This window comes from Musa acuminata, chromosome BXJ1-1, assembly GCF_036884655.1.
Source record: "Musa acuminata AAA Group cultivar baxijiao chromosome BXJ1-1, Cavendish_Baxijiao_AAA, whole genome shotgun sequence".
Lineage (NCBI taxonomy): Eukaryota > Viridiplantae > Streptophyta > Magnoliopsida > Zingiberales > Musaceae > Musa > Musa acuminata.
The window spans coordinates 39,518,276-39,534,746 of record NC_088327.1 but is presented as its reverse complement, the minus strand read 5'-3'; the positions used below and the strand labels follow the sequence as shown (position 1 = coordinate 39,534,746).

The 16,471-nt window shown below is 39.3% G+C and overlaps 1 protein-coding gene across 2 annotated transcripts in view; it reads right to left on the bottom strand.

Annotated features, from left to right (window-relative positions):
• The window catches only part of LOC135678743 (alpha-N-acetylglucosaminidase-like), a 76,075-nt gene extending 72,575 nt beyond the window's left edge, over nucleotides 1-3,500 (bottom strand). The window contains exons 1-2 of one of the 2 annotated variants that reach the window (XM_065191874.1): nucleotides 3,196-3,500; nucleotides 695-771 (exon numbers count right to left, since the gene is read on the bottom strand). In XM_065191874.1, coding sequence (XP_065047946.1) covers nucleotides 695-771; nucleotides 3,196-3,447 — 329 coding nt within the window. In that variant the 5' untranslated portion in view covers nucleotides 3,448-3,500. The remainder of the gene's footprint in view (nucleotides 1-694; nucleotides 772-3,195) is intronic. The other variant, XM_065191881.1, reaches the window with a different exon arrangement.
• Between the last annotated feature and the right edge of the window lie 12,971 nt (nucleotides 3,501-16,471).

The window sequence follows — 16,471 nt, the reverse complement described above, 5'->3', positions numbered from 1 at the left end:
TAGATGTTGTCCCACACAATATCTTGATGGACACAATCTAACAAACAGAACCATTAGAAGGAAGAAAGAAAGCCAACTAGATGGATTTTCAGCATCGACCAAGGAAAGCAGTAAGTAAAACCAATCAGATATAGAAGAATCAAGCTCCCTTTCATCTTTACCAAATGAATAAAAAATGTCAAAGTACAAAAGAATACCTCTGCATACTGTATCCAACACAACAAATGACAGAACATACAGAAAACACAACCAAGCTACATTTAAGTAATTTGGCTCCCAACTTATTCACCCTGGTTGATGACTTGGTACCAAATTAGCATTCAACAAGAATAAGAAGGTCACCCTCCCACATCTTATGAGGAAAAACAAAATAATAATGTAGTAAAAATTAGCATCCATCAAAAATAAGGAGGTTGCCATCATACATCTTCTGAGGAAGAACAAAACAATAATGTAGTAGCCAATTAACAATATTACCAATCTAGCCTTGTTTTACTAATCTTATACTTTAGCAATTTCATTGAGGACCATAGTCTTCATGGATTTTTCTATATTTTGTCAGTGAAGTTCAATCTGATAAAAGAACAAAGAAAATAAGCACTTTAATCTTCAATTTACAAAATCACCAACCTATACCATCAATGAACAAAAGAATGAATCAATATAAATATGAAAAACAATTAATGGTACTTACAGTATTTCTGGGAATCCTTTTGTACTTAATGATGGATGGTTGCTAATAATGAAGCATGCTGCTCCACCACATGTTTCCTTAAAAATAAGTCCAGTGAAGTGTTATCCACTTAGCAGAGAATACAGTGATGAAAAAATTGAACATTTAAATGATCTGGATGTTGACAATTACTACAATCATATAGATACAAAAGATATCTTGATTAATATAAAACTTTGAAAGAGGATTGACACAATACTCCAATCAACAAATAGATGCAACTAAACGTTCTAAAATTTCAAGTATTCATCTACCACGTATCTCTATTGGATATTATATTCGCCTTCATCTAGCAAAAGTTTTTATACTTGTTTGAACCTATTACTGAATAGAATATATTAAACATGAATTAACTACTTGAACTTGTTACACATGTTAAGTTCCCTTACCCATATCCCAATTTTCTTTCTAAAGATAAATGAGTTTGCAGAACACTTAAAAGGCATAATCATTGAGTATTAGCAAGATTCAATTGTCCATGACACATCAGAAAATGTTAGATCTTTTAATATAGTCTAATCACGAAGGAGTTAGTAAAATACACTAATGAAGAGTGCAGATCCAATTTAATTATCAGCCAAAAGCCAGTCCTTTGTATCTTGCTGAAAAACCTCCTATAAATCAATTCCCTTATGGAAATTGAACAATTGTCTTTTTTGCTTTTCTCCACAAAATATTTACTAACTTGTAGACTCCTTTAATTAAGTTAACAGTAGCACTTTAACATCAACAAGATTGTTTTTCGATATGACCATTTGCTACTAATTTTCTATTTCTTCCAATTGCATCAACGAGGTCATGGTAGCTACATCCACTTGAAATAACAAAGTTCCTCATCAATTACTAAAAGAATATTTGAAGACCTAAGCACCAAAATAACCCAACCATATACAACAGTTACTTAAATCTCTATCCTTCTAATTTTTGTCTTTATGACCTTGATGCTAGAGCCGATTTAACCTTCGAACTGAGTCCTGAATTTTTCAGGTTATCTGCACATTATCTGTCCTAGATTTTGCATTCTCAGATGTTTCGATGAGACGATGGCTTGTTTTGTTCTTCATGCATCTATACCATTTGCTGCTTCATTGATCAGTCTATCTTGTCGCTAGTCCAAATTTTCAATTTAACACAATATAGTGTTGGTTGATTTTAGATGTATTACTTAGTTCATCATAAGAACGACTCTGCACTTACCAAAAATGGTTCCTGAGAGTTCTTGGAAACAATCCAACAGCTTCAGTTATGTTATTTGCAATTATTTTCTGTTATTTGCAATTAGTTCTTGGAAAATGTTAATGCATCCTAATGTCAATCACGAAAACTAAAATGATCAACAGTCATCAGGTTCTAAACTAAAATGATCAACAGTCATCAGGTTCTAAACTGATGCATAGAATTTTCCTTGTAGACACAAACAATTGTGCTACATGACCTACATCATTCTTGCTTCCAAGTAATCTAACTATTAACTGAATCCACTGTAATATTCAGAAGTGTCACTGTTAGATACTATGTAGCCACTAGTTACTATTCTTACACAGGAGATCAACTGTTGATACAAATTCCTGCCTGTAATCCACCCTTAACAATAAGTGGCAAATAAGCAAGGTGGTCAAACATTTGAATAATTTTCTGTACATGTTTGAATGTGGAAGATGTTGCCAAAGTGCATGGAAATGCAAGAATTTATTGAATAACATACCATGATCCTCTATACAATGATGCCAATACTTCCACTTGTCAATTTTTTCCTCCTTTTAAGATTCAGGTAATTCAACTCTCCTAAAGTAATCCAAGAACCAACGGTCTAGCACACTAGAGCACATCAAGAATCAAATCCATAAAAGCCCAATTCAGCAGAAACCTTTCAAGAAATGCAGAACCGCGTAGTCCTATAACAAGTTTGGGCAATAAATTCTACGGAATCATATTATTTGATCGTCTGTCTAAGGTAAGAGAAATTAGCAATAAAGACGTCGGCGACCTTGGAAACCATCTCAAACTCGAAGTTGGAAACGTGAAAAAGGGGGAGGCGGGCGAGGAGGCCACGGGCGGCGGCCACCTGGATGACGGCGGCGAGGGCCTCCGTTCTTGGATGTCGACAAGACTCTATATAGATTGGAGGACTCCAGCGGAGAAGAGCCATTCGTCCATGCGACGAGGCCTAGGAGAAAGACAAGAGAGAGAGGAAGGAACCCAAGACTCGGGGAAACGGACGAAGAAGGAAACCAATTCAGGAGAAACCAGATAATTTAACCCTCCTAAAGAAATCCAAGAACCAACGATCTAGCACATACAGAGCACATCAAGAATCAAACCCATAAAGCCTCGATTCAACACAAACCTTTCAAGAATTGCAGAAACGCGTAGTCCTGCAACAAGTTTAGGAAATAAATTCTACGTATTCATATTATTTGATCGTCTGTCTTAGTAAGAGACATTATCAATAACTTGCCGACCTTGGAAACGATCTCGAGTTCGAAGCTGGAAACGTGGAATGGGAGGAGGCGGGCGAGAAGGCCACGGGCGGCGGCCACCTGGACGGCGGGCGGTAAGCGCTCCCGTTCTTGGACGTGGAGGACTCGATATAGGTGGGATGACTCCAGCGGAGAAGAGCCGGCCGCCCATGGGAGGAGGAAAACGAGAAAGAGAAGAGAGAGGAAGAGAGCGCAGAGGGGACGGACTCGGGGTAGCGGGCGAGGAGAAGCCATGGGAATGGCCGGCCGGTCGGAGCATTTTTAAGTGGGTGAGTGGGGAAGGGGTGTGTCACCTGTGTCCCGTCCCAGTCACCACGCACGAAAGAATGCGCTACCAGAAAGGTCCTCATAACTCTCTTTGTTGGACCCACACAAAAACAACCAATCGGAAGTTGCCTTTTGGTATCCCGGGCTCACACTGGATACGGATGTAGGATGAGGCGGTGCTTACATAAGCCAGGAGAAGAGAACAGCGCAGGCCGGCAAGGGTTTTCGGGATTTTTGTATCATCCTCTACATTTAAGTATAATTTAATATCCATAATTCTTATTTATTCTTGTTAACATAAACGTCAGAAAATGAGATTTGATCTATCAAGACTTTATCCAATCTATCCATATACTGATCTATCAAGACTTTATCCAATCTAATCAATACATTTCAAAAATTACACTAATATCCATCATGTTAGCCCAAATTGTTTCCTATATTCGATGAAACCCTAAAATTATAGAATTCACTCATCCACCTGTTCGGAGGGACGGTAAACATATACATTATATTAAAATTTTATAGGAGCAAATATTTCATTACGAAACTTTGAATATGTATAATGGATTTGTCAGAATACTACTGATATCAAGTTTTTTACCCTTAATTGATGGTAGCAAGTTAATTTTTACAATAGAATAATTTGATATTTTAAGTATAATTAGATTATTACATTATCATCGATAGGATACGTACAACAAGGATTATAAAAGAGACAACATTGCACATATTAGGATAAAAATTCTTGACGATAATGAATACTAAATGCATGGCATGTAAACACATTCGAAGGAGATGAGGTATTAAAATTCTGACATGCCTTGTGTGACTCAAGGAAGCTCAGGATGTTTGCAATGCTCAACAATAGCCATGAGGAGTCCATCAAGTCCTCAAGAAGACAATGTAAACAATTTCTTGTTGCAATTATTTTTTTTGAAAAAGTAAATATTTATTTATTAATTTAGCTAATTACATCATAAACAAGGGAGAATAAAAATCTGATTTCTAAAAGAAAAAACTCTGGTGAACTCTCCCGAGGCCAATTAGCTTGTGGGAACAAGTGTTAAGGGTTCTACTTATATAAGAAAATATATTGATAATGATTTGATGTACAATATGTAGCCCACAATTAATTTGCTGCTTAATCTCTTATAGTTACTTTTAGTTATGATATTTTTTACTTTATATCATATAATAAATATATTATGATATTTATGAAACTATGCAATGAGAATTAGATTACGAAGAGATCATAATAATTAATTAGATCAATTTATCTTTAAACATAAATTTTAAATATTTATGGTCATAGATTACGGACATCTAATCGAATAAACTGATATATTATATACTTATCCATACAATGGAGATAATTGGTCTCATAGTTGTTTGTGTGAGAACACTAGGAGTATAGTGCAAGTGCTTAGTTTACTAAATGATTCGCTTACAGAATGTTGAATGGTTAATGATACCTTATCGTCAAATAATGATTCCGTAGTCTAAATTGTGTATCTAGTCCTTAGACTTGAGGTACCAAGGATATCTTGTTTAAGTACTTCATTCTTTGATACTAGACTTATAGGTTTAGAAGTTTCAGATATAGTATAAATCGTTATTGGGAATAGTAGCCAACCTTAGAAGGCAATTGGGTATCAATAAAGGATCATCCACTCTTAGTATCATCAGAGAAATATCTCCTATATTCTCAATCAAGCAAATCCCTAGCTAAGGTCACTTCGGATTGAGAGAGGAGTTCTTTGAGAGAATTCAATAAGAGACTAGGATGGATCCCATATGGGCCTGACAACACCATGCCCAATATATAGTCTCTAGGATATTAGATGGATTGAAGACTTTAAATATATAGTAATTGAGGACAGATAGGTTCAATGGATTAGATTCTCTTGTACCGTCTATAGATTATACCATAGTTGCTTAGTATATCCATAGTCGATGAGTTGAGTGAATTATTATGGAGATAATAATTCACTAAGTCAGAAGAAGTTCTAAGTCAGAAGGAGTTCTAACGGGTTCAACTTATGGCCAGCTTGGTATTAGGCTTAGAGAGTCACATATGTTGAATCCCGGATTTTGATGATGAAACCAATTGATATGTGTTTATGATTTAATCTGTGTTTTGATTGACGCAGGATGCTTCGATCAGGATGAGATAATTAAAGTAGGAAGAATCATGTTGGGCCCGGGAAAAACATGTCAGAAGATTAGACGTCGGGCCGGAGGAACGGTCGACGTATCGACAGAAGGCTTCGGGCGGTGGATTCAGGAATCGGGCCAATAAGAGCGGATATTGCGCCAAGAATATCGGAGTTACGGAGTCAATTGACCGATTGGGCAATAAGCCGCAAGAGAGGACGATGCACCGAAGAATCGGACGATGCACCGAGGGACCAATGACATGCCGGACAACATGATTATTGCTTAGTATTAATTGTCTAGATCGAAGTGTGTTTTACAAATGCAGGATTAACTACGATAGCAAGGCATGAAGCAAAATGAAGTCCTGGAGTCAAGGACGTGACTTAGTTGGTGTTAGTTTGGCAAGTCCCATATAGTCCCACATCAGGAAAATCAAGTTTGATATCTCTTGTTTAAACTATAAATAAGGGCCTGGGCTTTGAAGTCAAATGTACCACAAGAAACACATAATTGTTTGCTTTGGGTTTTCTTATTTAGTAGTTTCAGGTGTTTTATGGCCTAGGAACATCTTCCTAAGGCATTTGTAATAGTCCTCTTTTATAGTAGTGATTTGCTCTTCCTTCGTCCGTAGATGTAGGTCAATTGACCAAACCATATAAATCTGGTGTTCTTGTCTCTTTTATTTTTCTGCTTTATTATTATTTTTTTTGTTGCCAAAGTACCCTTTGGTAAATTTCCTAGAGTTAGCTTTAACAAACTGGTATCAGAGCCTGGTTTCGGGATCTTTTGGCAACGATAATAATAACAAAGATCGTTATCGAGAAATTCGATAGAAATATCAACTTTGGCATGTGGCAACTCAAGATACAGGCCATTCTGGTTTAAGACGGAGTTGATTTTGCACTACAGGGAGCTGAGAACATTCCAGGTGATATGTTAAAAGAAGAGCGGGTATGGATAAGAAGGCCCGATCAAGCATTATTTTAAATCTCTTTGATGAGGTTTTACAAGAGGTAGCTACAGAGACTACGGCAAAAAGCATGTGGGACAAGCTTAAAGCCTTGTATATAAAGAGGATAGTGGAGATCCGTCTCTACTTGAAGTAGAGTTTGTAATGACTGAAGGTACATCTATACTCTCACATTTTGATAATTTTGATTCCTTAGTTATGGATTTGGAGAATATAGATACGAAAATTGATGACGAGGATAAAGCCCTATTACTTTTGTGTTCTCTTCCCCAATCCTTTAAGTAGTTCCGTGATACTATGATTTATGGAAAAGAAACAATTTCATATCAGAAAATTATTAAATCTGCACTAAAATCTAAGGAGCATATAGACAGGGATATCACTGGGGAAAGTAGAGGGAATCAGGTTGAGGGTCTGGTTGTCAGGGATAGAATTGATAAAAGAGAATTTGATAGTAGTAGATCTAAATCTAGATCTAAATCCAGACATAGAAATTTGGAGTGTAGATATTGTCAAAAAATGGGGCACATTAAGGCTGATTGCTTTAAATTAAAAAATAAATTAAAGGAAAAGGGAAAACTTGTTGAGAAAACTACTAAGTCTGTTGAAGCTAGTGTAGCAGTTGATGAGAATTTTAGAAATATTTTCTTTGCTACTGATGATAGGACGAGGTCTAAAAATGAATGGATTTTAGATTCGGGTTGTTCTTATCACATATGTCCCAATAGAGATTGTTAGAGCAGGCCCCAAGAATTTACCACAGGGTAATTTGGCAACCCAATAAAGACAATAAATCAGAAATATAAAAAGAGACAAGAACACCAAATTTACGTGGTTCGGTCAATTGACCTACATCCATGGACGAAGGAGGAGCAAATTACTACTATAAAAGAGGGACAATTACAAATGCCTTAGGAAGATGTTCCTAGGCCATAAAACACCCGAAAATACTAAACAAGAAAAACCCAAACTATAAGCCCAAACTATTTAACTAAATGTGGACTTAAACCCAAAGCAAACACTTAGGTTTTTCTTGTAGTGCCTTTGACTTCAAAGCCCAGGCCCTTATTTATAGTTTAAACAGAAGATACCAAACTTGATTTTCCTGATATGGGACTATGTGGGACTTGTCAAACTAACAAATCTCCATCTTGGCATGTCCCAACAATACTTGCTCCACCTTCTTCACAAAAGCCCCAACGAGCAATCACCAACAATGAACACCAACCAAGTCCAAGCACTGCTTAAACTTATAAATCGGAAGAGGTTTCATAAGCATATCAGCTGAATTGTCCTTCGTATGAATTTTCTGAACAAGGACCTTTCCCTCAACAATGATATCCCGAATAAAATGAAACTTCACATCGATGTGTTTCATCCTCTCGTGATACATCTAGTCTTTAGTCAAATGAATAGCACTTTGACTATCATAGTAAATTGTAGTAACACCTTGATGCAGATATAATTCGCCGAACAAACCTCTTAACCATAAAACTTCTTTGATCGCCTTTATCACTGCCATATATTTTGCCTCTGTAGTAGATAAAGCCACGATAGGTTGTAAGGAAGCTTTCCAACTAACTGCACAACCGCCAACGCAAAAAACATAGCCTGTTAAAGATCTCCGTTTATCAAGATCTACAGCATAATCAGAGTCGACGAAACCAACCAAAGTGTCACGATTTTTTCCAAACTCCAAACAAGCATCTGAAGTCCCTTGCAAGTATTTGAGAATCCACTTCACAGCTTGCCAATGTATTTTACTCTAGCGAGACATATATTTACTAACCACACTGACTGCTTATGAAATATCTGGATGAGTACAAACCATTACATACATAATACTGTCGATGGCACTGGAATATGAAACTTGCACCATATATTCTTTCTCTTCAACTGACTATGGTGATTGAGCAGTAGATAGCCGAAAATGGCTAGCAAGAGGAGTACTCACTGGCTAAGCATTTTTCATGCCAAACCTTTCCAAGACTTTCTTGAGGTAATTTTTCTGAGTCAGAAATAATTTTCCAACTCCTCGATCTCTTTTGATCTCCATGCCAAGAATTTTCTTAGCTGCTCCCAAATCTTTCATTTCAAATTCACTACTCAGCTGCATTTTCAAAGTATGAATTTCTGACAAATTCTTAGCTGCAATAAGCATGTCATCAACATAAAGCAACAAATACACAAAAGAGTCATCAGTTAACTTCCGAAAGTAGACACAACTTGCTAGTCATAGGTGCCTAACAAGCTAATCACGTGAATGATGGCACGTGTGACTTGATATAGAATCTTTTTTGCTTATTATATTTTGGCATATATCACTTTATAACTATTGCATATATGCATATATATATTGTGATGTCGTTGGATTTGTGCAATGTGAATCGGATCGTGATGAGATCACGATAATGAGATCAATTCACCTTTAAACACAGATCCTAAATAATCCCGATTATAGGTTACTCGAGAGGGACATCATGATAACCGGACAGACTGGTGTGTTGTATACCCGTCCATATGATGGATGCAGTTGGTCTCATAGCTGCTCGTGTAGGGACACTAGGGATACAGTATAGGTGCTCATTGGATAATGAGTTCACTGATTGATCCGCTTACGGAATGCTGGATGGTTGATGATACCTTATTGTCAGACAGCGATTCCGTAGTCCTAGTGGTGTATCTGGTCCTTAGACTTGAGACACTAAGGATGTCCTGTATGAGTGCTCCACTCTTTGATACCAGACTTATAGGTTTGGCTGTCCCATATCTAGTATAGCTAGTCATTCGGAGTGGTAGTCGACCTTACGAGGGTTATTGAGTGTCGATAGAGGATCATTCACTCTCGGCGTCATAAGAGGAATATCCCATGTGTTCTTGCTCAGACAAATCCCTGGCCAGGGTCATTCGGGTTAAGAGAGAAAGAGTTCTCTAGGAGAATCTGATTAGAGCGAGACTCGAGTAGAAACCGTATGGGTCTGATAGCACCATGCTCGATATACGGTCTCTAGGATATTAGATGGATGAGGGACTATAGGTACATGGTAACTGAAGACAAACAGGTCCAATGGATTATATTCCCCTCTATCGTCTGGGGACTACGACGTAGTGGCCTAATACGTCCGTAGTCGATGAGTCGAGTGAATTATTATAGAGATAATAATTTATTAAGTTAGAAGGAGTTCTGACAGGTATGACTTACGACCAGCTCGATATTGGGCCTAGAGGGTCACACACATATGGTAGGCATTGCGATGAGTAGAGGTTCGGATATGAGATATCCGATGGAGCCCTTGTCCTATTGGATGCAGATCCAATACCCACTAGGGGAGGATCAATTAGGGTTTGATAGTTTTGCCCCTCGAATTTTGAGAAATTCTAGCTTTTGTCTTTTGTCTAAATTATGAAAATACCCCTAGGAATTAAGAAATTCCCTATATGTCCCTGATTTCATAAAATATTAATTAATTAAAAAGTTTAGTTGATTACTATTTTTATTATTATCTAGTAGTCCTACATGATGATGATTATTTATACATGTGATGTATGATATGTGGACGGATGATCATGGACCGTGTGATGTGTGTACTTGTGATTATTATTATTGGTGTCTGCGAGCCTTCATTATATTTCTCATTTATTGTCGAGCCTGCGTGCCTATGATTAAGTTGTAATCATCAGATGAGGCATAACGGGAGCATGGATGCGATAGCGGGACCCACGAGACGGACGATCACGATGTATGAAGATGCATCGAGATGTCGACGGAACCAACGAGGATGAGATGGACGATCACAAGGCATTAAGATGCACCGTTGCACACATAGATTTTGATGTGAGTGATTAGGCCTACTGGCTCGGGCCTAATCACATTAGGTTGTGGTCCATGATCATCTGGTGTGATTGCTTATACACATACTAGATATGTATATATATTTGCATGCGATGTAAATATATATTAAATATGTATATATGTGACATGTCATATTAGGAGACCAAATCATAGAAACATCTCTCTCGATAATATTAAGTCGGTAAACATGAGGCAATTAGATTGACCCACGTGGCCTTCCATCGTTATAAGTAGGAACCGATTCCCGGTGTAGGTTGAGTTGGTCGAGTCCCTCGAGACTCACCTATATCGCAATTCGCTATCTTGCTTACGACATAGAGATGTCATCGGTGACCCGAGGACATGGTATGCTTGGTCGAGTCCCTCAAGGGTATATCATCAAATCAGACTCATCTTGTAACGAAGGTGTTGACTTAACCGAGCATCATGGTTGGTCGAGTCCCTCGAGACCATGGTGATTCGGAGGCCGAACAGGATGAGAATAACAAGGAGTTGTGATCAACAAGAGTTGCCTACCTTTTAGGCTTAGTGTGATTGGTTGAGTCCCTAAATGTTACACTAAGACGCTGATTGGATCCTGATCCCCACTAGAAGTCTACCGGAGACTTCCATTTCATGTGCTGAGGGTGTCGCGTGACTCGCTAGTAAAATAGTGGGAGCATATTAAGATAGAAGTCCATATCTTGATAGTTTATTTCTTATAAAATTTGCATGTTATTTATTTCTGCTGCATCTTTATTTTTAGAAAATGTCGCTTTCAAATCCCTTACGTGGCATACTTGATGTCAATCGCCTCACTGGTCCAAATTATACGGATTGGCTCTGTAACTTGAGAATTGTTCTCACGACGGAGAAAATCGTGTACGTCCTTGATACAGTGATGCCTACGCCCAAAGAAGGGGTAAGCGAGGATGAGATCGCTCGCTACGTGAAGTACATTGATGACTCCACTCTTGCTCAGTGCTATATGTTGGGCTCTATGACTCCTGAGTTACAGAGACAACATGAAAAGATGGATGCCAGATCCATTCTCCTACCTGTTCGCAAATTGTTTGAGGAACAGGGAAGGACTCAACGATATGAGATATCCAAGAGTCTCTTCCACGCTAGGATGACTGAGGGGACACCGGTTCATAACCATGTCCTAAAGATGATTAAGTGGATAGAGAAACTCACAGGTCTAGGAATGGTCCTAGAGGATAACTTATGTATGGACATTGTGCTTCAGTCCCTACCAGATTCCTTTTCACAGTTCATAATGAATTTTAATATGAACAAGCTTGAGGTGACTCTCCCGTAGCTCCTCAATATATTGAGGGAGGAAAAGAGTACTATTAAGAAAGAGAAGCCAGTTCTCTACACTGGTGAGACCAGAAAGAAAAGGAAAGCAGAAAGGTCCCTTAAGAAGGGAAAGGGCAAGGGCAGACCAGGTAAAGCAAAGGTTTCTAAGAAAGACCCAGCAAAGGACAAAGACCAATGCTTCCACTGTGGCAAAGATGGGCATTGGAAGAGGAACTGCAAAGAGTACCTTGCAGAAAAGGCGAAACAAAAGCTTGGTGAAGCTTCAGGTACATTCATGATCAGTCTCCATTTGTCAGACTCTTATGATAACACATGGGTATTGGATACCGGTAGTGCTTATCATATATGCAATTCGTTGCAGGTTCTAGCAAGGCCTAGGAGACTAGAGAGAGGTGAGATGAACCTCAAGATGGGTAATGGAGCAAAAGTTGCTATAGTAGCTGTTGGCGAGGTCGCCCTACATTTGCCTGGTGGAGCTTTTATTGCATTAGATGCATGTTATTTTGTTCCTTCTATTATAAAAAACATTATCTCCATTTCATGTTTGACAATTAGTGGATATAAATTAGTTTTTGAAAACAATGGTTGTTCGATATTATTAGATGATAAGATCATCACGAAAGGAACATTGCATAATAGTTTATTTATGCTAGACACTACTCTACATATCATGAATGTAAATATGTCCAAGAGGAAACGAGATGAGATGAACAATGTATACCTATGACATTGTAGGTTAGGTCACATCCATGAAGGAAGGATTCAAAAGTTGCTAAATGATGGATATCTAGATCTATTCGACTATGTGTCATATGCAACTTGCGAGCCTTGCCTTCGTGGAAAACTAACCAACTCTCCATTTAGTGGAACTGGGGAGAGAGTCACTGAGCTGTTGGAACTCATACATAGTGATGTATGTGGACCCATATCAACTCATGCCATTGGTGGTTACTCCTACTTCATTACCTTTACTGATGATTTCTCAAGATATGGATATGTGTACTTAATGAAGTACAAGTCCGAGGCCTTTGAGAAATTCAGAGAGTATAAGAATGAGGTGGAGAACCAGACTGGAAAGAGTATCAAAACTCTTCGATCAGATCAAGAAGGTGAGTACTTAAGTACAGAGTTTATTCAATTCCTCAAGGACCATGAGATATTATCCCAATGGACACCTCCTTATACACCTCAGCTCAATGGTGTCTCTAAAAAGAGAAATCGTATGCTATTAGACATGGTACGGTCCATGATGAGTTTCGCTGACCTACCCATCTCATTCTGGGGATATGCCCTAGAAACCGCAGCTTACTTTCTGAACAGAGTTCCAACTAAGTCGGTAGTGTCTACACCATATGAGATATGGAAAGGGAAGAAGCCTGATCTTAAGGTTTTTAAGATTTGGGGCTGCCCTGCCCACGTTAAAAGATACAACCTCGATAAGTTAGAATCGAGGACAGAGCGATGCAAATTTGTGGGATACCCCAAGGAAACTTATGGATATTATTTCTATCATCTCGAGGACCAAAATGTCTTTGTAGCTAAGAGAGCAGTGTTCCTTGAGAAGGAACACATTCTTGGCGGAGATAGTGGGAGCATGATAGAGTTGAGCGAGGCTGGAGAACCAAGCTCAAGCACCACTCTACAGCCCGAGTCTATTCAGGTACCTAATACATAAGTTTCAACTTTACGTAGGTCTAACAGAGTATCCCATCCTCCTGAAAGATATGTGGGACATATTAGAGGAGAGGATATTGAGGATATTGATCCTCAGACCTACGAGGAGGCTATTATGAGTATAGACTCCGGGAAGTGGCAAGAAGCCATGAATTCTGAGATGGATTATATGTACTACAACAAGGTTTGAAACCTAGTTGATGCGCCCGAAGGTATTGTACCCATCGGTTGCAAGTGGATCTTTAAGAAAAAGATCGGAGTTGATGGAAAGGTAGAGACATATAAAGCAAGACTAGTGGCTAAGGGGTATCGTCAAAGGCAAGGTGTTGACTATGACGAAACCTTCTCACCCGTAGCAATGCTAAAATCCATCAGAATTCTATTGGCTATTGCAGCACACTATGATTATGAGATATGACAGATGGATGTGAAAACCACATTCCTCAATAGGAACCTCGAGGAGGAGGTGTATATGATACAACCTGAGGGATCCGTGTCCAAGAATTGCCCAGATAAGGTGTGTAGGTTGCTTAGATCCATTTATGGACTAAAGCAAGCTTTCCGAAGTTGGAACATAAGAATTGATGAGGCAATTACATCTTATGACTTCGTTAAGAACGAAGATGAGCCTTGTGTGTACAAGAAGGTAAGTGGGAGCGCTATCACCTTTTTGGTGTTATATGTGGATGACATCCTGATCATCAGGAATGACGTAGGAATGCTATCCACAGTAAAGACTTGGTTATCTAGACACTTCTCCATGAAGGACTTAGGGGAAGCATCCTATATCTTGGGGATTCGGATCTATAGAGATAGATCCAAGAGGATGCTTGGCTTGTCCCAGTCCAAGTACATATAAACCATTGTCAAAAGGTTTGGCATGAAAAATTCTAAGAGAGGTCTCATACCGATGAGACATGAGATATCGCTTTCTACGAGTATGTCCCCAAAGACTCCAGAAGAAAGGGCAAACATGGATATGATACCTTATGCCTCAACAATAGGGTCTATCATGTATGCCATGCTATGTACTATGCTTGATATAGCACATGCTCTGAGTGTCACGAGCAGGTCTGAGGCAGATCTAGGCTTGGGGCACTAGAAAGCAGTCAAGTATATCCTTAAGTACTTGAGAAGGACTAAGGATCTTTTACTAATATATAGAGGTAGTAGCCTTAAGATTGAAGGCTATACAGACTCAAGTTTTCAGTCTGATGTCGATGATAGCAAGTCGAATTCGGGGTACGTGTACACCTTGAATGTAGGAGCAGTGTGCTGGAAGAGTTCCAAGTAAGATACTACTGCTGACTCGACCACAGAGGCGGAGTACATTGCTGCATCAGATGCAGCAAAGGAGGGAGTCTAGGTGAAGAAGTTCATCACAGATTTGGGAGTCGTGGCGGGTAGCGAGGAGCCAATCTCCTTATATTGCGACAACAACGGGGCGATTGCTCAAGCGAAGGAACCCAGGTCTCATTAGAAATCTAAGCATGTTCTGAGGAGGTTCCACCTTATCAGAGAAATCATAACCCGAGGAGATGTAGCAGTGGAAAGAGTTCCATCCGAAGATAACATTGTAGATCCACTAACAAAGCCGTTGTCTCAGATTGTCTTTGAGCGTCACAAGGGTCTGATGGGGATCAGACACATAGGTGATTGACTTTAGGTCAAGTGGGAGATTGCTAGTCATAGGTGCCCAATAAGCTAATAACGTGAATGATGGCCCATGTGACTTAATACAGAATCTTTTTTGCTTATTATATTTTGGCATATATCACTTTATAACTATTGCATATATGTATATATATATTGTGATGTCCTTGGATTTGTGCAATGGGAATCGGATCGTGATGAGATCACGATAAAGAGATCAATTCACCTTTAAACACAGATCTTAAATAATCCCAATCATAGGTTACTCGAGGGGGATATCGTGATAACCAGACAGACTAGTGTGCTATATACCCGTCCATATGATGGATGCAGCTGGTCTCACAACTGCTCGTGTAGGGACACTAGGGATACAGTATAGGTGCTCATTGGAGAATGAGTTCACTAATTGATCCGCTTACGAAATGCTGGATGGTTGATGATGCCTTATTGTCAAACAGCGATTCCGTAGTCCTAGTGGTGTATCTGGTCCTTAGACTTGAGACAACAAGGATATCCTGTATGAGTGCTCCACTCTTTGATACCATACTTATAGGTTTGGCTGTCCCAGATCTAGTACAGCTGGTCATTGGGAGTGGTAGTCGACCTTACGAGGGCTATTGAGTGTCGATAGAGGATCATCCACTCTCGGCATCATGAGAGGAATATCCCATGTGTTCTTGCTTAGACAAATCCCTGGCCAGGGTCATTCGGGTTGAGAGAGAAAGAGTTCTCTGGGAGAATCCGATTAGAGTGAGACTTGAGTAGAAACCATATGGGTCTGACAGCACCATGCTCGATATACGGTCTCTGTGATATTAGATGGATGAGGGACTATAGGTACATGGTAACTGAGGACAAATATGTCCAATGGATTGGATTCTCCTTTATCGTTTGGGGACTACGGCGTAGTGGCTTAGTACGTCCGTAGTCGATGAGTCGAGTGAATTATTACAGAGATAATAATTCACTAAGTTAGAAGGAGTTCTGATAGGTATGACTCACGGCCAGCTCGATATTGGGCTTAGAGGGTCACACACATATGGTAGGCATTGCGATGAGTAGAGGTTCGGATATGAGATATTTGACGGAGCCCTTGTCTTATTGGATGCAGATCCAATACCCACTAGGGGAGGATCCATTAGGGTTTGACAGGGGACCTCTATAAATAGGAGGGATTCAGAGCCTCATAGGCTAGAGCCTTTGCTTGCCTCTCCCATTCTCCACCCCCTCTCCACCTCAGAGTAGACCTGGAGTTTTGAGGAGCGTCTTCGCAGCCTTGCTGTGTGGATCACCGCTAGAGAGGAGTACACTTGACCTCCTTCACCCTCTCCTAAAGATCTGCAAGGAAACAGAGATATACGATCTCCCTAGGTAACACA